Source organism: Rhinopithecus bieti, unplaced genomic scaffold (assembly GCF_001698545.2).
Source record: "Rhinopithecus bieti isolate Rb0 unplaced genomic scaffold, ASM169854v2 scaffold_8, whole genome shotgun sequence".
Taxonomy (NCBI): domain Eukaryota; kingdom Metazoa; phylum Chordata; class Mammalia; order Primates; family Cercopithecidae; genus Rhinopithecus; species Rhinopithecus bieti.
In genome coordinates, this window is record NW_016803211.1 from 1,508,930 (window position 1) to 1,528,656 (window position 19,727).

At 40.7% G+C, this 19,727-nt stretch overlaps 1 protein-coding gene across 5 annotated transcripts in view; it reads left to right on the plus strand.

Annotated features, from left to right (window-relative positions):
• Positions 1–7,387, plus strand: part of BTBD3 (BTB domain containing 3) — a 38,366-nt gene extending 30,979 nt beyond the window's left edge. For all 5 annotated transcript variants that reach the window (XM_017869188.1, XM_017869204.1, XM_017869195.1 and 2 more), the window contains 2 exons: positions 495–613; positions 3,420–7,387. In XM_017869188.1, coding sequence (XP_017724677.1) covers positions 495–613; positions 3,420–4,452 — 1,152 coding nt within the window. In that variant the 3' untranslated portion in view covers positions 4,453–7,387. The remainder of the gene's footprint in view (positions 1–494; positions 614–3,419) is intronic.
• The last annotated feature ends 12,340 nt before the right edge of the window (positions 7,388–19,727 follow it).

Here is a 19,727-nt window from a genome sequence, read left to right on the forward strand (position 1 = left end):
GGGACCCTCTCCATAAGCCTGTAACTTGGTGTGGGCAGCTTGCCGATGTCAGGCAGTGCATGTTTTACTCGATTAAGGGGAGAGCGCACCCTCTCCAGAGGGCTTTGCCACGCTTAATTTTTTTCTTTGTTTCCTTCTATACTGCTTTATATCTCACACATCCCTTCTTAACCCTCCAGTCATGGGAAGTTGTTGTGACAAGTCAGGAAAGTTGTATGTTTACCCTTCTCCTAGAAATCAGTTATGTAAGCTTTTATTGTATGTATTTAGTAATGAGGGGACGTGTGCGTTAATCTCTTAAAGCTTTGAAATAATTAGCAGCATGGTCTTATGCTTCCATGGCAAGCTACCCTGTGTACCTTGGCTTTTTCAAAGCAGTGGATTTAGGTACGCTATGTTTACTAAACCTGATTGCCTAGGGTTGTTTTTCTGCATTGATTTGCTGGAAATGCCTTCAATTTAGTGTATGAAATAAGATTTCCCTTTCTACACAGTATGTTTTAGCTGTTGGGAGCTCTGTGTTCCATGCGATGTTTTACGGAGAACTTGCAGAGGACAAAGATGAAATCCGTATACCAGATGTCGAACCTGCTGCTTTTCTTGCTATGCTGAAGTAAGCATCATTCGTGTTTTTGGAAAGAGTTTGTGTATGCTGTATTTGTACCCTGCTGGTTTCACAGTTAAATTTTAAGTTCTGCATAACAGAAAAGAAGACTGATGAAGAAAGAGGGTGCTGCTTACCTTATGAATGTTTTTGGAAAAAAACACTTTATCTTTCCGTGGAAAGCATATGGAATTACACAGCATTTATAATCACACCCTGACATAGAATTTGGGAGCAAGTGGCATGTGTAGTGTTGATTTTTAACAACTTATAATTAAAGACAAATAACTTTCTGGTATTAGCATTATCTAATAGAAGATGTTCTCTCTGAAAGCATTGTGTGTGAAAAAGTCTTTGAAGAAGTAAATGTTGTTGTTTCACACTTTCAGAAATTAAGTACCTTATTTAAGTACCACCAGTTGGGAGATTTCTGAGTATTCTAAGAGTTATTGTCTCCTAAGAGCAAATGAAAAACTTACTATCTGTTGAAATAATCTGATCTTTGTGTACACATACATATACATACTCATATAAAATCAGACACTCTCAAGGGTAAAAAGTATTTGCATTTGATATTAGAGGGGAAACCTTAGAAAGATATGGATAGTCTCGTACAGTTTCATGTGGATTTATACAGAAAGACTTTCATTTGTAATATAGAAATATGAAACTGTAAGATACGTTATATATTTATTAAAAAGATAGTTTTCTGTCTGGTGGATCTTCTGCAGGCTCCAGTTTATGTTAATGACGTTATAGAATCAGCTTCTTTATCATATATGGTACTAGACAATGTGGTAGTCCACCAAGTGATCAAAATCTAATTATTATTCTAAATAGTATTTATATGATTTTTCCTAATCTTTATTCTAGCACAGCAAAGTATATCACTTTAAAGTTATTGTTATCTGTTGCTCTAGGGATTTCAGTTCATTGGAATAAGTAAAATGTTTGTTGAAAAAAGTATTCAGTGGGTCAACAAGTTGGACAATACTCCTACATATAGTTAAAATGTTGCCTTACATTACTGTCTCCTGAAAAATAAGTACTATAATTAGTTCTAGAACCTGAGAGTATTTAATTCCTTATTCATATTACAGTATTGAAATCTAATTGTCAATGACAAGAACTTTCACAGTGGGAGATAGGGAAATTAAAGGCAAGTGAGCATGTGAAGTACCAACATGTAAACTAATCTGCTACTTTTAACCTTTATAATCTTTTGGAGATGTATGTACAGAAACCAATTTTACCTGCAAGGATCCCCACTGCATGAAGTCAGCTTTGTATTTTTTACAGCGTTTTCTGTTGCTGAGGAGATTGCTAGCACTAGTTCAGCATTTTGTCTTCACTGCAGTCAAGTAGGATGTTGTATCATTCCTGATGTATACATAATTAGGAAACATAAACAAGAATGGCAGAGAATTACATCTCACCTAAGTCATTTGATTAATCATTTGACAAATATCTTTTCCCACAGATGCATTGCCTACAGTATGTTGATACAGCTTTATAAAATTATACATGCAGTCCACAAAATGTAAGATCAGAAATGAGTCAGGTGCCATTTGCTCTAATGCTGTAGTTGTGAAAGTGGTGGCCTGCTTCATCGAGTATGAGTAGCCAGTATTCCTGGGGTTGTCAGAAAAAGAGAACAGCTGCTCCCCCTTGACAGTTCCAGGGTAAGAGCTCGAAAGTGCTGACCGTGCTCTAGGATCCTCCCCAGGGTCCTGGCTCGCGGTCAGAGCATCACTGAGTCGCAGGTGTCTTATCAAGTGGCCTTGCCATCAGTAGGTGACTTAGCCTATCAGAGAAGAGAAAGGTTCCTGTGAGCAAAAAGGCAGGTTTCATTTGTGATCGTGGACATTTTTCTCATTGCCATCCTTGTGTTTTTTTTACTTTCTTATAGAAGCTATTGCTAATTTCTTAAGTTTTATGTGTTTCGCTAAGGTGAAATACAATAACTAAAGGAAAACTCAAGATAAAGTAGCTGTAGACCTCAGTTAGAAGAGAAGCAGATGATGACTACCTTTACATGCCTCTTTGGGAGACTGCCACTGTCTCCCAAAAAGTATATCCCGTGAAGTGTTTTATCTCCTGAAATAAGGACAGTTCACAGAAGCACAGGATTAATACTTATTTAAGCTTTTCTACTTTGTCTTTAAATATATCTGGAAATAATGTAATCTTTAATTCTGAAGGTAGAAGGAATGTGTGGAGAAGGAAGAGTTTTGAGTTTAAAAAACAAAAACAAATAAAAAGTCTATTGCTTTCTATGTAAAGTTAACTGGAAGACAGTATTGCAGTCCATACTTGATAATCTATTGAACTTGGAACTATTTGGAAAATATTTAATCTCAGGTTTTACTTTGTGTTTAGGAAAACTCCAAAAGCATGAAGATGCAATAATTGCTCTTAAAATATAATGAGACTATTCTTGATTAAATATAATATAGTATATATAATAGAATTTTGCTATTTTTTTGTAATGTTGACTATTCAATATGCAGTTCTTTTTCAGTTTCAATAGCTTCTGTTTTGTTGAGATGACACTGAGTGCAGCTTAGAAAATAGAGGCTAGAATGGTAGCACAAAGTTAATATCTTTAATTACTTTACAAACTTTACTACTGGGTTGAAATATTAATAATTTATTAATATGTTTCAGATGTTCCTTTACTCTCCAAATATATTTGTAATAACTGTCACATAAGGTGATGTTCTCAGAACAAACTTGAAAGTGGTTGTATCTTTTCAAATGAGTGGTTGTACTCATTTTGTGAAAATTCCACTTACATGTTATGTGCTTTTTACAGATATATCTATTGTGATGAAATTGACTTGGCTGCTGACACAGTGCTGGCCACACTTTATGCTGCCAAAAAGTACATTGTCCCTCACCTTGCCAGAGCCTGTGTTAATTTCCTGGAGACCAGCCTGAGTGCCAAGAATGCCTGTGTGCTCCTTTCTCAGAGCTGCCTGTTCGAGGAGCCAGACCTGACCCAGCGTTGCTGGGAGGTGATTGATGCCCAGGCTGAGTTAGCTCTCAAGTCTGAGGGATTCTGCGATATCGACTTCCAGACACTAGAAAGTATTCTCCGTAGGGAAACTCTGAATGCCAAAGAAATTGTGGTTTTTGAGGCAGCTCTCAACTGGGCTGAAGTAGAATGCCAACGACAAGATCTAGCGTTGAGCATTGAAAATAAACGCAAGGTCCTAGGAAAGGCACTTTACTTGATCCGCATACCCACAATGGCCCTCGATGATTTTGCAAATGGTGCTGCACAGTCTGGAGTATTAACTCTCAATGAGACCAACGACATCTTCCTCTGGTATACTGCAGCCAAAAAGCCTGAGCTGCAGTTTGTGAGTAAAGCCCGCAAGGGCCTTGTCCCCCAGCGCTGTCACCGATTCCAGTCATGTGCCTATCGAAGCAACCAATGGCGCTATCGGGGTCGCTGTGACAGCATCCAGTTTGCAGTTGATAAAAGAGTATTCATTGCTGGCTTTGGGCTGTATGGCTCCAGCTGTGGTTCTGCAGAATACAGTGCCAAGATTGAACTTAAGCGGCAGGGCGTTGTCCTGGGGCAGAACTTGAGCAAGTACTTCTCAGATGGGTCCAGCAATACCTTTCCAGTATGGTTTGAATACCCAGTGCAGATTGAGCCAGACACCTTCTACACAGCCAGTGTGATACTGGATGGCAATGAACTCAGCTACTTTGGACAAGAAGGCATGACAGAAGTTCAGTGTGGCAAAGTGACTGTCCAGTTTCAGTGCTCCTCAGATAGCACCAATGGCACTGGGGTACAGGGAGGGCAGATCCCCGAACTTATATTCTATGCTTGAAAACTCACTTCCTGAAGCAGCGTGAGCTCCAAAGTACACATCTGGTTCCAACTTGCTTGATGCTTAGCTCATCTGCAATTACGTGATCAGTGCCGGTAATTTGTAATGAATGAAGCAGTAGGCAGATTCTAATTTCTTTTAACCTTTTAATTATGTACAGGCAAAAATGCAGCATTCTGCTTTTAACTATATGCTTAAAAGAGCTAACGTTCTTATTAAGGCTTTGTGGTTTTTAGAGTTGTGTCTATGAACCTGGGGAGATTATGTGCTTTCCCAAGCGTTCTACCATCCTCTCAGTTTTGTCCCTCTGAAGATAATTTTGGATCACCTTGAATTTCCTTTTGGATGCTATTTGATGAACAGAAATAAAGTGATAACAAGAGTTATTTTTAAAAAGAACTCCTCTTACCCCCCAAAACAGATAAACCTCAGTGTACAATTTTGAAACAAGTTTTGCCTTGTAATGAGTAATAATTTAGAAAGTAGACAGTGGTCATGTTTGGCTCTTGTTTTATTCCTTTTACATTTGTTGCTTCTGGGATTTAAAAAAAATTCTAAATTCATAAGATTGTTGGGTATTAAACACTTCAGAGTATCAATGTAAAATTGGAAAATAAGGAATTGCGGGCATTTGTTTAGGCCATGACTTCTACAAGCAGATTTATTTTCTTTTAGTTTAGAAGACAAAAAATTTCAATATGGATACTTCTTTTAGAAGTAAATTTTACATTTTATTGTCAGTAGAGAAAAGTTAAAGTCCTACTTATTTAAACTAAGACAGTTTAAAAGGAAGCCTAAAAAAGACTCAGACTGCAAATAATTTAATTGATGGTACATAAGAATATGCAGTTTGAAAAAGCCAAACTCTTCTCTCTACTTAGCTTTTGATCCCCACTGTTTGCTTATTTGTATAAGTCATACTGTGTAGAATTTCTATTTTCTTTCTCCCCATTAAAAGAGGACCAAACAATTCTTTATACAAATGGAGTAGCAACTAGTTTTGTAGCACTACATTTAATGTAATGAGATACCTTTGTTCATTTTTTAAAATTTGAAATATTACTTTACCTGATCCACTTTGATTATATACTATATTATTTGTTCATTTTAATTTTGTCCTGTTCCTAGACTGCTAGAATCTGGCCCCTGGCCATCTTAAAGTGCCAAGATATGCCTGCACGGTTTATAAAAAATGGTCTGGAGTGACACATTTGATTATACCTAATATTCACTGCATCAGCATCACATCTAGCTCTCTTGTCCACAGATAATGTAAACAAAGGAGGGAAAAGCTTATTAAAAAATTCTCCTTTGCTGCTGGCTTGTGCTGGTTTAGTGCCTGTGTCCCTGGCAGTGTCCAGTGTGTTCACTTCCAGTTGAAGTATCCATGTGTTTTCTGGGCAGCTTTCCTGCTCAGTGTGATCCTGAGATGGCTTCCCCCCGCCACCCAGAGTGTGGTCCTTGGCCGCCTCCTGCTCCTGCTCTGCAAGCCTGAAACTGGCTTGTCTGGAGCCAGGAGTTAGTCCTGGGGTGTGTGTGTGCCTGCGCACCCATGCGCATGCAAGTGTGTTTGCCAGCTCAGGAACTGTCTCCTCTCTACCTGGCTAGTAAGAGGTAAGACAGTAATGGTCCTCCTGCTGGCCCTAGCAAGGCCCATAAGTGACTGCCCTTACTTATTCACTATGCCTCTGGGCCACTTCTTCCCCTGTAGATGTGGGCTTGTTGCCTTCAGCTGACTTCCCTGAGGGAGGAGAACACTGGATTATTGGAAATGTTTTAATCACTCTTGCCATTACCTACATCTATTAGCATTGATGATGAAAAGCTGTTACTGATGATTATAGATTAGTATTTCCAGGACAACTTTCTAAAATTATAATTATTTCTTATTAGGGAGCTGACAGGTAGTTTGGCAAAGCATTGATGTACAAAGGTACATTTTCAATTAGAAAGCATACTTCTACAAAATATTTGGTTTTTAAGTTATGGTCAAACATTTCAGTAACTCATAGCTACCGTGCAAGTTGGTAGACCTTATAAGAAGGCACTTGTTTTTAAGCCAGAGAAGAAACTTCAATTGCATCCTATCAGGTTGTTGAGGTGGGTGTGATAGTCTTCGAGTGCAGAGCGTTCATTCACTAATACTCACTGTCAGTGCCCATGTTAGCTTGCTGCCTCCATGTGACTAGCGAGCTGCTGGTGAAAGTCGTGTGAAATCCTGTGCACTGTGTATAATGTAATTTTATGTTAATTGTTATTACTTTAAAAAAAAAAATCTACCATCTGATTGGCTGGTACCGAGAGCTGTGGGTAAAATTTGAAAATTGTATTTAGAGTAAGAAGTTTTACATTTTAAACCCCATTCTCCTTTATGCATTTTCAATGAAATGGAATGAAGGCTAATGTGCTTGCTTTATTTTCTTTCGTAATCTTGGATTTTGTAGCTTTTAAAACTAGAAACCATTGTTCTAACGAAGCAGGCAACTCTACTCTATAAACACAACTTTATTAAGCAGAATACACTGTAGATGCTTTTCCCCAATGTATCTGGCTGGCAGTCTTTGTCGTTGTTCATCCTGGGGATAAAGGGGAACTAGGCTAGCAGTTCTAATGTGACATTCTTTAAGCATATCTTAAAATAGTATTTAAGTAAATGGTCTAATTTCTACATAATTATTGCACTGAACTGTCTTTTTTGTTTATTAAGGTGTTTAAATAAGCTCAGCTAATTCAAGACACTGTAGCCACTTGTGCATCAGTGTGCTTGAATTTAGTAGCTTACAGCATTATTTATGAAGGAAAAAATACATAAATATGAAGTACCTCATGTTGAATGTTATTGTACTGTATTTTTAATGTAACAGTGCAGATCTTGTTAGACACATGAATGTGTATAATCATGTTAAATGCAAATAAAATAAAACTAGTTCATAGATTTGTTTTCCTTAGTGTTTTTGTCACACCCTTGAAATAGTCAAAAATTCATTCTGGCACTTTTGATGCCACTACATTTTGCAGAGATGGTTTCGCAGAGGCATTTGTTAGCTAAGTGTTCAGGTATCTTTGATCCCTAAAGAAGTAAAAATTTGAGGCAAAAGGATAGCAGAACAATGAATATGTTAATGACTTGCATTGTTCAAAGCCTGACTGTTAATGAGGAGTGAATGGATGCATTTATATTTCTGTTATGGAATTCGTGGTTGGCCGGTATTCTGAAGCTATAGTTGCTCAAGTGTTTGGATCTTCCTGTACTAAGCAGTGTGTTGATACTGAATGACATCTGGCTTCTGATATGACCAATGCTGCTTTTTCCTTTGTTACGGTAGTTTAAGTCTAGGAATTTAAAAAAATGGCATGTAAGAATTTTGAATATAGTTTTTACATGCTCAACTAGTTTTCCATTATATTTCTTTATATCAAGTATTTATATACACACACATCCACATACTCATACATAATTACACACATACACTTTTTTTCCCTGCCGTTTCTGATGCTTTTCTACTGCAGTTTTGTGTGAAACCCTGTATATTTGCTCAACCACTTCATCTACTCAGGGTTCAGTTTCCATAGCCTACCTGCCCAGAGGAGTTTTGGAATTACTCCAAAGAACAAAGACACTGGAACTCCCCACTCTCATCAGTTTAATCACAGTTATAACCTGAGTTACAAAGATCTTTAATCCCGGGAAACCTTAGCCATTATCTCTTCTTTGTTGCCACTTAATCCATATATGTTTATTTTCATTATGTCAAGACAATTGGGAACAAGCCTTCATTGTTGGGACTCGGGATCTACATGTCAAGGAAAGTACACTGTCTTCCCAGTTGACTCTATAACTTGTCTGTGAAAGCCAAGGGCTTACACTTGGAAGAAAACAGGAAGGAGGAAAGCATTCCTAAGGAACTAAATGGTATAAAATGTGGAGGCCAAAACAAGCAAGTTGCCCTGAAAACCTGTAGTTAAGTGTTTATGTTAGAGCAGGGTTTTGAGTGCCTTTGAGGTGCTTCAGTGAAGATGAACACACTTTGTGGATTCCTCATTAGTACATTTTCAGCATTTTTACGGAACCATTTACATTTATTGACCAACTATTCCCTTTGGTCTACGCTTCACTTACCCTCTTCTTTTCAGAATATGTGTTCTAAAAAACTAATTACCAGGGAAAATTTCCAAAAATAGCTTCTTCATTTATTTCCATAACCAACATAAACACTGGTGAAAAGTTTCTCAACTAAGAAATTGCCAGGTAGGTGAGATGGAAATACCTGTGAAGAAGAAGTGAAGTTGTGGCCAACCCTGCCACACTTCAAGCAGTGTAAGGCACTGGCAGCTACGGATTGGTCTCTGGAGAATGCACACTTTCCGAACTTGGGCATCTCCCCCGATGCCTCTTAAACTTTTTTTGAGATGTGAAGGGCAGTAGGGAAGGTGTAATTCCTATGTTTGCCGATCCGAACTATCCTCATGATCATTGTTTACATGCCCATCTACTTCAGTGTCCAGTGGACAGCAGTTTTACTAGCAGATGCTGCTGTTTTATGCTCTGCCATCCAAAAAGTCCCTAACCTCAAGACATGTAGTGAAACAAAACAACCCACTCTTTGTCAAACCTGTACTTTAAATACATCTGCGCGTAGGACATAATAAAAGTTACCTATTAGACTACTAGCCCTTAAACAATACTCTGAAGATCTCCCTTTAAGCTGTTGGTAGTAACCAGAGTGGGCATGTGTTCAAAGTTACTATAAGGATGGTGTCCTTTTTCACTTCATGTGACAACAGTACAGAAAGTTACTTCAATTTAAGACATATTTTTGTTTTTATGACTGGCGGGCAGTTTTATATTTAGTAAAGCTCTCTTTGATTTCAATGGTTTTAGAGTAAAATTACATCTGAAAGAAATGAAAGAGAAGTCATACTAGTGGCCTCTATGTTAGCTTCGACGTGGAGTACTGCAGCAAATCAGTGAGCAGCCTGGAGTATGAAGATTCTTTTGTGAGAAACTAGGAAAGTCTATAAAATATTTTGATATGGGCCGGGCGCGGTGGCTCGCGCCTGTAATCCCAGCACTTTGGGAGGCTGACGCGGGCGGATCACGAGGTCAGGAGATCGAGACCATCCTGGTCAGTGAAACCCCGTCTCTACTAAAAATACAAAAAAATTAGACAGGCATAGTGGTGGGCGCCTGTAGTCCCAGCTGCTCGGGAGGCTGAGGCAGGAGAATGGCGTGAACTCGGGAGGCGGAGTTTGCAGTGAGCAGAGATTGCGCCACTGCACTCCAGCCTGGGCGACAGAGTGAGACTCCGTCTCAAAAAAAAAAAAAAAATTTTGATATGTAGCAGCCTTTACTGTGTATACAATATGAAGTTTCTTTCCTAAACTATATTCAAAAAGTCAAAAGAAAGCGACAATTTAGGGAAGCACAAATCTTTCAAAGCTTGAAGCAGAGGGTACATTCTGCTATACTGTAGGGTATGTAAAAATGTGCTTTTGAAAGACATTCTAGTTGTCTTAGGGAATTTTCATTTTTGTGCTTGTCTTAAACAATACTAAACTTTAAATTATTTAAATTATTTTAGCACCCCTTATAATTGTATTGATACAGTGCACTGAACGTTAATTCAAAATTAAAGGCTGTCAATAGATCTTCAGTCTTCAAGAAAAACTCCAAGAACATTTGGAGGCATTAATGGAATAAAGAATTTTTTTTTTATTTTGTTGCATAATTTAGCTCCCTAGAAGAGATAGAAGGTTTAATGAATCATTCAAGGTATCAACCCACCGTTCATTCATTCACCAATCATTTATTGATCCTTTGCTTCATCCCAGGCAGTCACAGAGGTGCCGGAGAGTCAGCGACCAGTAAGAGGTGATGCGGCATGCCTTGGGGTAGAACAGGAAGTTTCCCAGAGGAAATGATGCTTGAGCCAGGTTATAAAGGATGCGTTAGAATGATCTTCGTGAAGACTGGTGATGCGAATTGTCATGAGGGGGAAGGAGGGGGATGAAGGGAATTCTGGAAGAGGAAATACCAGTGGGGACAGAATGGCAGACAACTTAATACAGTTTAGTAAAGGGAACCTGTGGAAGAATGAGGCCACCTACTGTGTGCCAGGTTTGGAGTAGGATGATCAACTGGGCAGAGGCGTGAAGTAAGCACTTTGTGGATTGACTGTTATCCACAAAATACGTCAGTGACATAGAGATTCGAGTATACAGAAAACAACAGTTTGGTGTTTTAGAAACAGCTTTGGGAAGGGTATACTGGATCAGGCTGGAGGAAAGGAGCAGTTCGGGCTGAGAGATCCATGCCAATGCCAGTGAAGGCCAGAGGGGCCGGGGATGGAGAGAAGGATGGAGGTCCTAGAAGTGTGGAGGGGAGATCCCCAGGGTGCAGTGGGGTTTTCAATATCCAGTCAGAAAAGGGCTTGCTGAAGTGGGACACAACCTCTTGCCTTACATTTATCCTATGGAGAGGGAAGGCAAACAGTTTTTTCTCTACCATCCTCTGTAGGTAGTGGTATGTAGATATACACCCTTGATTGTGTCTTTACAATCTTTTAGGAAGAAGGTAAAACAAGAGTCCACAGGGTAGAGGTTAATAGCTCAGACCCTAGTGCCAGACCACGGCCTGGTTTTGACCATGGCTCTAACAGCAGGTGACCTCGGAGAAGTTACTTCACCTCTCTGAGCCTCAGTTCCCTCAAGAATGACGGCAGTAACAATATGCTTTCTCAAAATGGTCATCATGACTATGAAATACATTATTTCTAAAGCACTTACAACAGTACCTGGCAAACAGGAAGTGCGACATAAGTGTTCATTAAGTGAAACAAAATGTTAAAAGCCACAGATTAAACCCATACACTTGCCTCATTTGCATTTATGAGAACCTGTTTACTTATAGTTTATACATTTAACAATTTGGATCAATGCAGACAATTAAAAAGTGATTTTGTTGCTTTTTGAAATTGCTATGGTCAATAGTTAGGGAGAATATAAAGCCACAGAGAGCTGGGTTATTGAGGAATCTCATACTCTAACCAAACTTCTTATAAATATTTCAATTTTGTCATGTTAATGAGATAGGAATGATTTATTCTGATTAGATGTATTCTAGCACATCAGACAGCTTCTCTGCTAGAGAACTGTGTAAGATTTCTCAGAAAATTACTTTGTAAAAGCTGAACGTGTGTGTGCATAACAAGTTTTTGAGACATTTTCCAAGAAGAGTCTCTTTTGCAGGAAAAAAGTATTAATATTAATATCACCTTTACTAGTTATGCTAGAGTCAAAATAAGGTCCTTTTGTGGCCTACAGTCTTAGGCAATTTTAGATACAGCCCCTTCTTCAAATATTTTGAGATTGAAATCAGTTTTAGCATTGACATTATTATGTGTTGAGGGCAGGTTTGACCTTGATTTAAAGTAATGTGAATGTTACAGGGAATATTTGAATGGCTAATTGTTTTTATTCAAGTAAACACAGGTGCGCCCGAAGCACTCACAACTTTATTTGGGTGTACCCATGGTTGTTGACACTTCATCTCTGTCTTCCCTACGAATGTCCCCATCTGCAGTCTCAGTTCGTGAGCCAGCACTTGGACCTCCTAGGGCTCTATGATCCCAGAAGCTAATTCTCTGTCCCCTTTTCAGGACCAGATTCTCCTCTATTTTGCAAAGTAAACCTGTAAGAGCATCCTCCAATCTTTCCCCAGAGATTCTCATTTAGGAGGTCTTGGGCGCAGCCACTCCCATTTGTTTATATGAAGCTGCAGACGGGGAGTCAGGTTTCTCCCAATGTGCGTGAAAGGTTGAGAACCCTGATGTAGACAAATCCTGGAACCTTCCTTTGTCGCCACATGGACTTCCAGCTTCAGCACTGTGATTCTTGCTGGGGACCCCGGCACCACATACTTTGGGAAATCAGTCTGGTGCTTATACCCTGAACCCATAACCCTGAAGCCAACTCCAACAAAACCACCATCTGCATCTGGGAAAAACAGACTGGATCATGCTGGAGGCCAGAGGAGCAGTTAGGGCAGTGAGAGCCATGCCAGTGAAGACCACAGGGGTCAGGGGATGGGGAGAAGGATGAAGATCCTAGAAGTGTGAAGATGAGATACCCAGGGTGCAGTGGGACTATCAAAGGCCCAGTCTCTGACTCTTAACTTTTTGATCCTGATCTCTGCTAGTTGACCTGGTTCCTGCCTGTTCATCTCCCTATACCCTCATACTTCCGTCTGCTTCTCAGAGGCCCAGAGATCCCGTCTGCTCAGCAGTGTGCTGATTCCAACTCATGCACTTGACATGCCACCTACTTAATGGTCTGATCACCATGACCTGGTCTTATTGCCTGCCCATGCTTGGGACTGTCTCGGTAACCATTGCACTTCCTCCAGATAGGTGCTGGCTTGCAGTGCATTCTCTCCCAGCCTCCAAAGCCAAGCTGACATATCTGCCCACTAGGCTCCACAGGGCCCCTGTCCAGCCTGTTCTTTAGCGCCAATCTCTGTCTTTTTCCTTCTTGCCTCTGACCTACCACCCAGAATGTCAAAATTAAAATACGTTTGTGTCAGCTTTCTGTTGCCCATATAATACAAAACAAACACAACACCTTAATCACATATTACAATGCAGTTGTGCTTCCACAGGTTGTCTAGGCAGCTTTGCAGGTCTTGACTGGGCTTACTCACACGTGTGATGGTTGACTGCCTTCTGCTAGGGCAGGTTTAATCTGATTGTCTCTCATCCTCCAGCGAGCTAGCCCAAGCACATCTTCATGGCTGTGGTGGAGGCACAAAAATATCACATGCAACAGGAAGAAACACATATGGCCTCTTAAGATTTTGGCTCAAAACTCGTAAATTGTCACTTCCACTGCATTCTATTGGCCAAAGCAAGTCACAAGGCCTCCCAGGTGCGTGGGGTAGAGAATTAGACTTCTTTACTGAAAAGGGCTGCAAGTCACACAGACAGTACTGTGGGTACAAAGAAGGATGGCATATTTGGCCATATATACAGTCAAGCAGCCACAACTTTAACCTAGGCTTGGAGAGGCCTACAGATATTCACTCTGCTCCTTTTCAACCTGGACCCGAGACTTAACGCCACTTGAAGTTATCCACAGAGAATCTACTTGCAGAAAAAGCATTAGTGAACTGAAGATTTTACTGAAGGTTTTATAGAGGAAAGGAGGAGAATTCTCCTTCATACTCAGCATAAACTGTCCAAATATCCATGTGGCAGTTCTCCTCCCATGTAACTGGTTGATTCTGCTGATAAGAGTTGCTTCTCAGGCCCCAACCCTCCAGCCACAGCTGTAGCTTTTCACTGGACTGTATCTCTCACCCCCAAGCTCTGACTCCTGAAGCTGGAACTTGCATTTGGAATTAGTAAACTCCTCATTAGATATAATTTTTATCTTGTCACTTATGACCTTACTTCCATTTTCATATACTGCGCTGTTCACATTACTGCACAATTTAACCCAGGAAACCTGGCCCTAGTAAAGCAAAAAAAGGTTGTGGAGGTGAAGAGGAAGGATCTTTTCTCCTCTGTGTTTTATTACTGTTCACAGCAACACCCCAAAGGAAACCTTAGATGGTTCATGCTTCTTCCAGGTACAGGAATATGGAGCAAGACTGTGTGCTTTGAGAAAACAGTCCAGCCAACCCTTGGAGTCAGAGAGAACTGCAGAAGGAGGATTGGCTGGAAGAGGGAGGAAGGATGGGGCTCAGATTAGTGAGAAGCCTCACATAGCTTTTTGCTTAGAGCTTCTCTCCCATTTCTTCTCTTCAGGGTTCCTTGGTATGGGCCCAACTCTCAGTGTTCAACCTGGGAAAGTTCAGCACATGGGGAAAGTCTAGATATGGCTAGTTCATGAGCCACTGGTCTGGGCACATCACCCTTAACTCCTAAGCAGTGTTTGACAAGGAGTTCCTTAATCTTCTCTGCATTTTCTGACCATATCACCAAGGGCTCCTCAACAGAATAGGTTTCTTATGTGACTTTCCTACACTAGTGTGTCTTGTTTCCCTTTGATAGTTTCCACGTGCATTTGCATGTCAGCTCCTTGCTCTGTGGTCTTGGGGGAAGTACAGCAATGCCGTTGATCTTGTTTGTGTTTCGTTCTTTTCTGAAGCACCCTCCTCTGCCAATGGCCCTGGAGGGAAGCCCTGGCTGCTTTCTCACTGTCCTTCTTCCACAGAACCAAAAGTTTTAACTTCTGGAGTGTCTCAGATCCTGCATTCCTTACTGTCCTAGACAGTTCAGCCTATGATAACAAAATAACTAGGTGGTTGATAAACAACAGATATTGATTTCTTACAGTTCTGGGGCTTGGAATTTCAAGATCAACGTGCCAGCAGATTCAGTGTCTGGTGAGCGTCCACTCTGTAGTTCACAGGTGGCATCTTCCTGATGTAACCTCACAGGATGAAAGGGGCAAAGAGTCTCTCAGGCTTTTTTCTAAGGGTACTAATCCATTCATGAAGGCTTCACGCTCCTGACCTAACTACCTCCTGCTACCTGAAGACCCCACCTCATAATACCATCACATTGGAGGTTAGCATTTCAACATATGAGTTTTGAAAGCACAGAGACATTCAGGCTGTAGCACTTACTGAGGAATCATGTTTACTTATTAAACAGCCAAAAAGTCAACTACAGAGTTGCTAAATCACTCCATTCCTTCCCCAGATTTGAGATTTTATTGGCCACACAGGTTTACCAGAAATCGAGAGAGGGCAGCTCAAGAAATTTAACTTGTTTGGGCTTTGAACACTTATTTTATCTATCTTAAATGAAGATATATTTAACACTTATCTTAAAGATATATTAAAATAGAGCAATTGTGATATAGTATAAATATTTTCAAGTTCACCAATGAGTGGTTTTACCTCCTATAAAAATGCCATGACTGTAGGTATAGCTTGCATTAGTGGTAGCATTCAATGTGAATAGGAGTCACATGCCATGGTGGCTTCTGAGAGACTGGCTCCATCACTCACCCCAATCAGAAAACTAGGGCTGCAGTTGAGGACACTTCTCTTCCCAGCTGCGGAATGTTAAAGCTTCTCACCTGCTTTTTGTTACCCTCTCCTGCTACATTCAGGAGGAACCCATCTTCCCATAAAGACAAACACCCCAAGAAAGCATAACCAAGCAGAGGTAGTTACATCTATTTCTAATATAGTCCAGTGTATACACATAACATATGTGCAAGAAAGCTCTACTTGGTATTTTTCGGATGTTTGTGGTGGGTTTTCTTGTCATTCTTTAATGCCTCCTTTACGGAGACAGAGTCCAGGTAGTAAGTGGACTGAACTTTTTCATGTAGTTGCGAAGAAACACCCACCATGTCAGTTAAACAGTTATTAGATCAGTAAAACCATATCTTCCATATATGCAAGTCACATTGGCCTCTGACTCAAGGAAAGTCCAGAAAGGAGCATGGATGTGGCCTAACTATAAACAGGATAGCACGGGTGTCTTAAGTTTATTTTGTGTTGCTATAACAGAGTGTGGTAGGGTGGGTGATTTATAAAGAAAATAGTTTTATTTAGCTCATGATTCTGGAAAGTCCAAGAGCATGGCACTGGCATCTGCTCAGTTTCTGAAGAGAACCATATGCTGCATCAAGACATGGCAGAGAAGCAGAAAGACTAGCAGGTGTGTGCAAAGAGGGACCACACATGAGAAAGAAACTTGCTTTACAACAACCTGCTCTTGCAGTAATTAATCCATTCCCGAGAGAGCAGGAACTCACTCATTCTCACAAGATGGCATTAATCTATTGGTAAAGGATCTGTCCCTGTGACCACAAAATTACCTATTCAGCCTCACCTTCTAATGCTGCTGCACTGGCAATTAAACTTCAACATGAGTGTTGGTGGGAGCAAACCATATCCAAGCAATAGCCGCAGGCAAAATAAATCACGAAAGGACTGGGGGTGCAAAAGGGAGTGAGCACAGAGAGAGAGGAGAGAGAGAGCGAGAGAGCAAGAGCCAGAGCATTTCCTCTGAGATGCAAAGCTGTTGGAAGAGGGATGAAGGAAAGGAGTCAGCTTCTTTTGGGTGAAGTGGGGGATGTCGCACAGTGACAAGCTGCCAGGGGTAGGGAAGTGTCTCTGTTAGACCTTGGTGGCCTACTGCCCAAACTCTATAAGGAGCCTTTGTGGATTTGCCAAGCCTTGGCTGGAGTCCCGTGAATGATCTTTGCAGATCTTTTCCTTGGGGGTTTTTCAGCTGCTGGGCCTCCAACTAGGGCCTGGAGTGCAGGCCAGATCCATCAGCCATTCAGGATAAAGAGAAGAGGTGAGAAACCAGGCCCCTCCTGACTCCTTCCACGGAGCACTGCCCTCAGGTCTTGCAGCAGCTGAAAAGATGTGTGGACTTTGTTGCTCACCAGAAAGTGCCTGGTCTTGCTCACAGCAGCTTGAGAAATACCCAGAGTCCAGAAGATGGTGTCAGTTTCTTTCCTGTCCACTTTGCTGTTCTCTCAGGCTGGGTAAAGCCAGCCTCACATGGGGAGCTAGAGGTCCTCTTGGATACCCTTACCCCTTCTTTCTACCCTTCCTGCCTCAGGGGCCTTACCCGTGCTGCTCACTGACCTCCCGTTATAGCCTTTGGACTTGGGCAGCCTGTCCCACTTCCCACCCCATCTTCATCCCCACATTCATCAGCAAAGATTGAAGGTGAAAGAACATTTATCTTGCAGGATGGCATTCACATCTCAAGCTAAAAGACCACTTCACAACAGGTGGGAGGGTAAGGCAGGACCAGGCTGGTGGACGAGTCAGTGGGGGCCATGTTGTCACAGTGATGGAGATGAGTGGGAAGAAACAGCTTAATGTCACCAGACACATGACAAGTGGCTTCTTACAGCCTAAATAAATAAAACGAGCCAGGTGTTGGGCTTTGCCATGTGACTGTCATTTGCACAGGAGCCATGCGGTTTACCCAAACCCCTGCTAAGTCACCCTGGTTAGAAAAACAAATTATCATGTGCGGTCGGAATGCAATCTTTCATAGGTCATTATCAGAACGGGTCTCTTGTCAATGGCATGTCTGATTGGGAGCAGCTCTCTGAGTCATTTAGCTTTTCTTGTCAGGGGAAGCTTTTTAACTGCTTCCTGCCGTCCTGTCATTTTGTGCTAACCCCAAATGGCTTTGTTAAATTGATGTCACCTTTCCAATTTCTTCCCAGAAGCATTTTCCTTTCTGGTTAACAATGGAAGCATTTATGCAATAATCAGGGGAGAAGAGTAGCCAAACTTGAATGCCGTGAAAACCCATACGTGGAATGAATGCACTTATTTATCTGTAGATGTTCCCTGGGGAGCAGGTCCCCATCATTCTGGTTGGCACAAAGAGGAAAGATGAAATTCATTCAGATAGCTAAAGAAAAAAAAAAAAAAAAAAAAAAAAAAAAAGTAACCCCAAACCAAGAAAAAACCCCATTGCCTTCAGTCAAAAAGAGGATATTCTACTTCAGACTATTGTGGAATGATCACCAAACAAAAAATTGAAGGAAATGTTGGTGACTGTTGAAATGGGTGAGGGGTACATTGTTTCATTTTACAATCTATGTTTCTTTATCTTTGGAAATTTTCATAAGAAAAAATATTTTAAATTGTGGTAGGGATTGAATCAAAGAATTCATATATGGCGTGCAATTCCTGAGCAGAGACAATGTTTCCCCTAAGTTTAATTTGCATTGCTAACAGGACCCACTCCAATAACTTATAGTGAAAATATGTTGAAAGTAAACCTGGCTTGTTACAGACACTTCTGTGAACAAAGGGGTCTCTCTGATCAACCAAGCTCCAGCATCTTATAACATAGACTAATGTTTTTACAAACACTGGACTCCTGAATTTTAAAACTTAAATAATACATCCCATTAAATGCAGAGATGGAGATTTATGCATAGCTGCTTACTTGAGGACTCCTACTTCATAAAATCCCTAATTAAATAGAAAAGCATTCTCGATCTTTGTTAATCATATCTGGGAGAGGTCTGGAAGTTTAGATCATGATTTCATTAGAGCATTCTCACAGTTCCCTTGGTGGCAACATAATCTAATTTTTGCAAATTTTAATTGCCGGTGCAGCATGGGTTTCCATGGATTGGAACTGAGGCTCAGATATCCTGGCTTCTGGAGGTAGTTTAACACTGTTCTACCTCAGACCCTTCACCTAACTATGCCCAACTCTAACAGGTGGAGAACCAAGAACAATTGAACAAATGTCTACCTACATATTGTATGTCAAAATATTAAAAGTTATAAATTAAGCTAACAAACTGCTAAATAAAAATATATTCTAGCATCCTAATCAAGCTGAAAAACTGCTAAATAAAATATGTTCTAGTATTCTACCTTGACAAATACGACTTTGTAGCAACCTGGGAAGCCAGGTTCAAGTTTTGAATTCTCAGCCGCTCTAAATTCTGCACCAAGTAATATGGTGATTGATGAGACGTGGTTCCTAAGTCCTGGGCCCCTGCTCATAGCTTACTCCTTTTCTCTTACCACCCTTGACTTTATCTCAAAGCACAAGGGGTCTCCCTACTCATGTATGGTCTCCCCAGGTCACACATTCAACTCAGTCCCTCCCAATCCAACAGCAAAGAACTGACTTTAGAAACTAGGGGTGCACACAATGCTGCATGGCCTGTGTTTTTGAGGAAGGGAGCTCAAGATCACAAGGACAGAGAATGCCAGATTCTGTATAACTGCATAATGGAGAGGTTGAAGCATAAGTTCTAGGTAGGCATGTCCCCTTGACTAATTTGCAAGGGGCTTGGATGATCCATGGAAAAGAACTTTATTGCTTCCTCTTTTATCACACTCCCTAAATGTTGGAGTGTCCCTGAGGGCTTGGTATTGAGCCCTGTAATCTTTCCTCTGGTACTTTCTCCCTAAGTGATCTCATCTAGTTCCATGGTTTTATATCCCTCATTCGTTCATTCATTCATTCATTCAACAAATATACATCTTTCTAGGTACTAGGGTGTGACAGTTAATCTTATGTGTCAACTTGACTGGACTAAGGGATGTCCAGATAGCTGGTAAAGCATTGTTTCTGGGTGTGTCCATGAGGGTGTTTCCAGAAGAGATTAGCATTTGAATCAGTAGATTGAGTGAAGATCTGCTCTCACCAATAAGGATGGGTATCATCCAATCTACTGAGGGCCTGAATAGAACACAAAGGCAGAGGAATGATGAATTCTCCTTCCTTCTTCTCGATCTGGTACCTTTGACTTCT